The 5,998-nt window shown below is 38.4% G+C and overlaps 1 protein-coding gene across 1 annotated transcript in view; it reads left to right on the top strand.

The window, feature by feature from the left end:
* Positions 1–305: 305 nt before the first annotated feature.
* Positions 306–5,998, top strand: part of ZSWIM6 (zinc finger SWIM-type containing 6) — a 149,200-nt gene continuing 143,507 nt past the window's right edge. Inside the window, 1 exon segment of the mRNA XM_025204027.1 lies at positions 306–1,193. Within this exon segment, the coding sequence (XP_025059812.1) occupies positions 1,163–1,193 (31 nt within the window). The 5' untranslated portion in view covers positions 306–1,162.

Raw genomic sequence — 5,998 nt, 5'->3', positions numbered from 1 at the left:
CAAACAAAAGAGCCTCTTTATTTCTTTTCACTGCCTGCAAAACAGTGGAGATTTGACAAAGGGGAAGGAGGCCTGATGACTTAAAGCGCCCAGGCCCATTTCCCCCCCCACCCCCCAGCCAGACTTGCACAATCTTCCCCAGCCGCAGCTGAAGCAGGAGCTTTCTTTTTTTTGTTTCTTCCCCTTTCCCTTCCCTCTTTCCTGTCAGGGGTGCAGGTTTGCAGCACGGACGTGATGACATTTTTAAATGGCCTGAACCCAGCAACCCTGCAGCTCAGCCTCCCTCCCTCCCTCCGGCGGATCCGCGCTCCCCTTTCCGGAGCCGCCTTGTTTGGAAGGGTTTGGGGCTGTGGAGCTGCTGAGCCCGAGGCCCCATGAATTAAGAAGCCCGAAGTGCAGTGTTGGGGGAGCGGGGTGGGCGGTAAAGCATCTTGCCCCCTTGGCAGGGACTTCACATTGTCGCTTTTTTATTTTTAACCGGCCTGCACTTGATCTGAATTCAGATGCAACCTACAAATGTGATTTTCTGCATGGTCATTTGTTTCCCAGAGGCAGACGGGGTTGCTTTTTCTAGGCTCGGTGCCCTTCTCTGTTGCCCAGGAGGAGCTCAGCATTGAGGCAATCGCATCTTGTTTTAAATCTAATTAACTTTTTTCTTTAAGTCTCACCTCTTGGCTTTTTCTTTTTCCAAAGGGCTGAGGCACATCTGAGGAACCCTCAGTGGTGGCAAAAGACTCTTGTGGAGGGGTGGGTGGCAGTGCTGCTGCTGCTTCCCTCCCCCCCCTCCCCCCCCTTTTGCCTGCACTTGATTCTGTTTGCAAGGATGAGGAATGACAGGAGTGCACATAGGGAGGGTTTCTTGGCTGATTACATTGAAGCCAGGAATTCACTGTGAAAATAAAGCCAAGGGGTGATAAATAAAAGATGCAATCTTCTCTAGGAGACAGACACCCAGCGTGGGCTTTGCTTTGCTTGCTTTCAGCAGTGGAAGAGGCCTCAGTGAGTAGTTGTGAAAGGGGGAAAAGTAACTTTTTGTGTAGCCTCAGAAGGGGAGGGGCATTGAGTGATGTTGGCAAGGGTCAATGTGAAGAAAGAAAATATGCATAAATACAACTGAAGTGTTGACTGCTGCTTCTGGGACACTTAACCGCATTCCAAACAAATGCTATACGAACTCCTGAAAATATACTTGTGTGGGTCACTTTTATTTTATCTTATGTTCCTTATGTGATTTCCCCCCACCCCCGCCCTTCCTCCTTGGAAACTTTTCTGAAGGATCAGTATAGGGAATCCAGTTATCTGAAACTTCAGTAGCTGTAACAGGGGGGTTGTTTTGTTTTTTCCTTTTTGAAGTAATGGCAATGCAACTAGGAGGTGGTTGAGTTTCCTTGAGGGGAAACTCTTGTGTAATTTAGCAAGGTTGTATCATTAGGACTTTACATACCAAGGGTGTTTCTGTTTGTTTCTTTCCTGGAATGAAGAGCTGGAAGCCTGCAAGTCACTTGATTGCAGTAACTTATATTGGGTGGAGAATGGGACTGACTCTGTACCATAGCTGAACGTATAGCATTGAGAGGACGTAATATTGAGTTTCATATACGCGCATGTTTAGTGACTATATAAATGTGAACTTATGCACTGTGCAGTATGAGTAATGGAAACTTTCAAAATGTTTACTATTGTACTCTGGAAAAGCAGAGTTATTGGACAAAGTACGTTTTATTGCATATCAATTCTAACAGCCATATTTGTAACACTGATGTTAATATAAACAGGAATTGAAGGACTTGCTTTCTAAGACAGCCATGGAAATTTCACTTCAGAGCTAGTTAAATGGAAATATTTGCTGCTGCATTTTAAATTTTGAGTCCAACGCACTGTAGAAGCATTAGATTAAATCTGTTTTACTCTGGCACTTTTTTCAAGCAGCAACTCTTAAACATTAAGCCTAAGCCTATCTTATTTTTTGAAGGCTTGCAAAGCTCTCTGTTTTGCAGATCCTTGTTGTGCATCTGGATTTAAATGGAAATACTTTTCATGGAACTGCACATTTTGTAATACATACAAAGAATTTTTGATAATTGAAGCCTAGCCTTAGTGTTTTGAGGCTAACTTATGTTATTACAGCATTTCATTAATAAACATTGTTTTGCAGGGCTCTTCCAGAAAGAGAAGTTATCAGTTTAAAGATTCTCCCTAGATCAAGGATTTTTTTCCTGTTGTTTTTAAGCATTGGAAACTTTGCATTTTGAGACCTAATAGGACTCTGGGGTTAAAACTTGGTCCAGAATCCACATTTCTAAAACAGAACCTAAAACAAAACATGGCAAGTTTTATAGAGTAAGGTTGTTATTAGTAACTAAATACTGCCTAGTAGTGTTTTCAGTCCAAATAGAACACCATTTTGCAAGTGCATAAAAATTTAGGAAGAAAATTGACTGACTAGATATTGATACTTTTTGCTTAGCTGGCTTGAAGGAGGTATCAGCAGTGAGCAAACAACATGGATGATGATGAGCTATACATCCGATTTTGAAAGCCAGGTCTGCATGAGGGGTCCCTGCCAGTATAACTGTGTAGGTTAAGGGTATGAAAATGTGTAATCCATCATCACAGGACTTCTGTCCTTCATGGAGATGTGAAACCATGACATGTGCCACTTGTGTGGGGGGCGGGGGCAGAGGCGGGGTCGCTTCTACTATTGCAATCCAACGCATGGCTGTGCTGGTAGAGCTGTATCTGATTTGCAGATAAATTGTACTAGAAGAATGCTCCTGGTAAAGATTAGTCTGCTTTTAATTTAGGTTGAGCTGTCTGTCTTTGCAGCAGAGACAGTCTCTGCTTGCTGACACAGGTCTGGTTGAGACATTATAGCCATTTCCACAGCAACAGTGTGTGACTTCATAATCACACTAATCATGCCTTTTAGGTATGAATGGCAAGGGAACAAGTTTAAGGGAAGAAACTCCTTGAGAGAGAAAAATAATATGAAGAATTAATTGACTTGTGCTACTTGCAGTCCTAGGATTGATTGTTAATATTTGAAGCCAGAAACCTGGGGGGTTTTTTTCCCTTTCAAAGACTGTTAAGTTGGACAGTATCTTTCTTCACTTCTAAACCTAGCTTTTATCGTCTAAAACCCTGTCAGTAAGGGATGATTGGAAAGACATGGCTTAAAATATTTTATTAATACATTTCATTTTGCTTCTTTAGTTGATTTGTGTGTTTCTTATGGTGAATTTTTCTGTTGCTAAAATGTAAGAAGAAAGCTGAAAGTGTGAGCTGAAATTTGGTAAGTGCTTTCAAACCCACAAATAACTGTTTTCTACTTTGGTGCAGTGTTTCATGAGGCCATTCTAGTAGCCACTTTCCATGTAGCTATTTAAACACATCTTTGCTTGAATTCCAAGCTTTTAATTGTTTGAATTTTAAACAATATTTTGTTGAAACATCTTTTTTTTTAAGACCACACTGAGTTGTTTGTTTTTTTTTTATTAATAAAGCTGACACCCAGACTCTATGTGCTGTGAATTGAAAATCTCTTTGTATATGAGATGCTCTCCATTTTGGCTGAATTGGTTGGGTCAGTAAATACTTAGCTATTTATGAAAGCTGTAGTACACTTTGGCTTATCTAGAAGTCTCGTAATTTAAGTGACTGTAAAGTGCTTGTATCAAGTAAGGCTGTTCTTAATGAAACATAAGCACTTTGTTCCATGCTAACGTTTTGATTGTTTCAGTTCCAGAACTAGCCTGGTATATGTGATGGTTTAGGGGTGGGAAGATCATGTTAAACTACTTGCTAGCCTCCTAAAAATGGGTAGTATTTATCTGATGACAAGCCAAAAGACACGGGCAGGGTTTCTTTAGCAGTCACGCTGATGTTGGGGTTTGGTAAGGAATGTATGATTAAAGGAGGTAATCCATAGCTGGTTTAATGCAGTATTGTCAGAGAAGTAAACGAATAGTGTCTGACTACTTTGCTGGTCTCTCTTTGGATTAGATCCAGGGCTATAATTGCAATCTTGTGAAAATATTGTTGGTGATTCCAGTTTTAGTCCAATTTGAGTAGTATTGGCCAATATATATATATTTTCTGTGTATAAGAACATAAACTAATAAACTCACTTTTAGCCTTTTGCCTTGAGGAGAGAAATCTGAATATATTCTAGTTTCCTTCTGAGATTTGGAATATAAAGTATTGATTAGGGAACAGGAAAGCTATTTTCAGTGTGTGTGTTTAATGTACTACCCTTGACCTTGAATTATTTCTTTTTGTCTGAAAAGTCAAAGCATCTGTGTGCCATTTTTCCAGCACTGGATTAGTAAGTGTGGAAAACCAATGTTTCTTCCTTTTGAAATTCAGATTAGATTAGATTAGATTAGATTTTAACTGAAATGAGTTCTCCTTTTTGAAAGGCATTGCAAGAAGTAAAAGGAATTGTCTTCAAGAGAAGCGGCGTGCGTTTTGGTGTCTCTTTAAAAATGTCCATGTAACTACCTTTCTATTGGAGTAATGATTCTGTTCTATTAAAATAAAGATTTTAAATACTTTCTAAACCAAAACAACTTAATTACAATTTGTAGGTAATATTTTTTCAGTTGATATTTTTAAAATATATAGATGAGTTTTATAGAAATGTAGTTACATTTTTTCATTGGCCTGATGAAAATATCTAATGTTTATTATAGATTCTAAATATTTCTTCTTTCCTGAAACTTGTAATGTTTGACATTATTCCACTTTTCAAAAAAAAAAAAAAAAAAAGTATCCTCAGATTATTAGCAGTACCTGACACTTACATTGATGATAGCATGTTTCCTAAGTTCCAAGAAAACAATTTCCAGTTTAAAACTTTTAATTCTATTCAACACAATTACTCTATCTCTGCATAAGATCATATGTTTGGTATGTAGCAATTCTTGAACCACAGCCAGTTGTCATGCCAGCAGCTGATGCATTTTTTTTCTCAGCAGTCTTTCAGAAATAAGCAATTAATTAAAAGCAAAATGTGAATGTTGGCAGGCAGAAGTCAAGAAGCTATCAAAAAGTTAAAGGGCTGGACAGAATTTATTTTTTGTGGAGGATCATGGAGTTATGATTTGTTGTAGCATTTGTTGTTTTTATGTAAATAGCTTGATAGAATCATGTGGAAGACTGCTTTATTTAAGAAACAACACCCCCTTCCTCTGTTCTAAATGGGTGATGAAATACAGCAGTGAAACTGGCTACTAGTGGAGGGCAAAACATTTTACAATAATAATGAACAATACAAAATGCCTTTACAAAGTGGGTTAATGCTAGAATTGAATCTAACCAGATAATCCTATTATAATGCCAAGATAGGTCATCAAGTATAGTAAAGTGTTTTTAAAAATTGATGTTAAAGTAGGCTGTAGCTGATATTTCTAACTTTTAAAATTTTTTTCTGGAGAATGGAGGAGGAGGGAATTTGCCTAACTACTATATGCATATGCTCTTTTTGGAGGGAACTAGCTGTTAAAATGCTTCCATGTTTTTAATAGGGGTACAGATTAAATGATTTCTGGTTGCCTGGAATGCAGTCAGGCTGATGGCTTGTAAATACCTGAATATTGTCTAATAACTGCACTTGTTGTCCAGGAGGTCTGTCTCCTTGAACTTCCAGTTTTTCCTCTTGGACTACTGCTTGAAAAAAACCTATGCATATAATGATTCTCTTCCTACTGGGTATGTAGCACTTGACATGGCTTCATAACCTTCAGTGACCTGGATCAGGGAGATGTCTGCTGGTGCTGGTGAATGCATGCTTGTATCTTCCTTCTAGCTATATGCCAATTATCATGATTTATGTGATGTCCTCATGATGCATCACTCCATTTCATTTAGATTATGTAGTCATACATATCTAGGGTTTTTGTTGCATGGCTCCACTAATAAGGTCTACAGCATTTGGAAAAACTTGTTATATTAATCACTGACTTGAAATAGTATTAGTTAATTTCACAAATCTGTAAAT

Source organism: Alligator sinensis, unplaced genomic scaffold (assembly GCF_000455745.1).
Source record: "Alligator sinensis unplaced genomic scaffold, ASM45574v1 scaffold862_1, whole genome shotgun sequence".
Taxonomy (NCBI): domain Eukaryota; kingdom Metazoa; phylum Chordata; order Crocodylia; family Alligatoridae; genus Alligator; species Alligator sinensis.
Note: the sequence above shows the minus strand (reverse complement) of the source record. Positions and strands in the feature narration are given on the sequence as shown.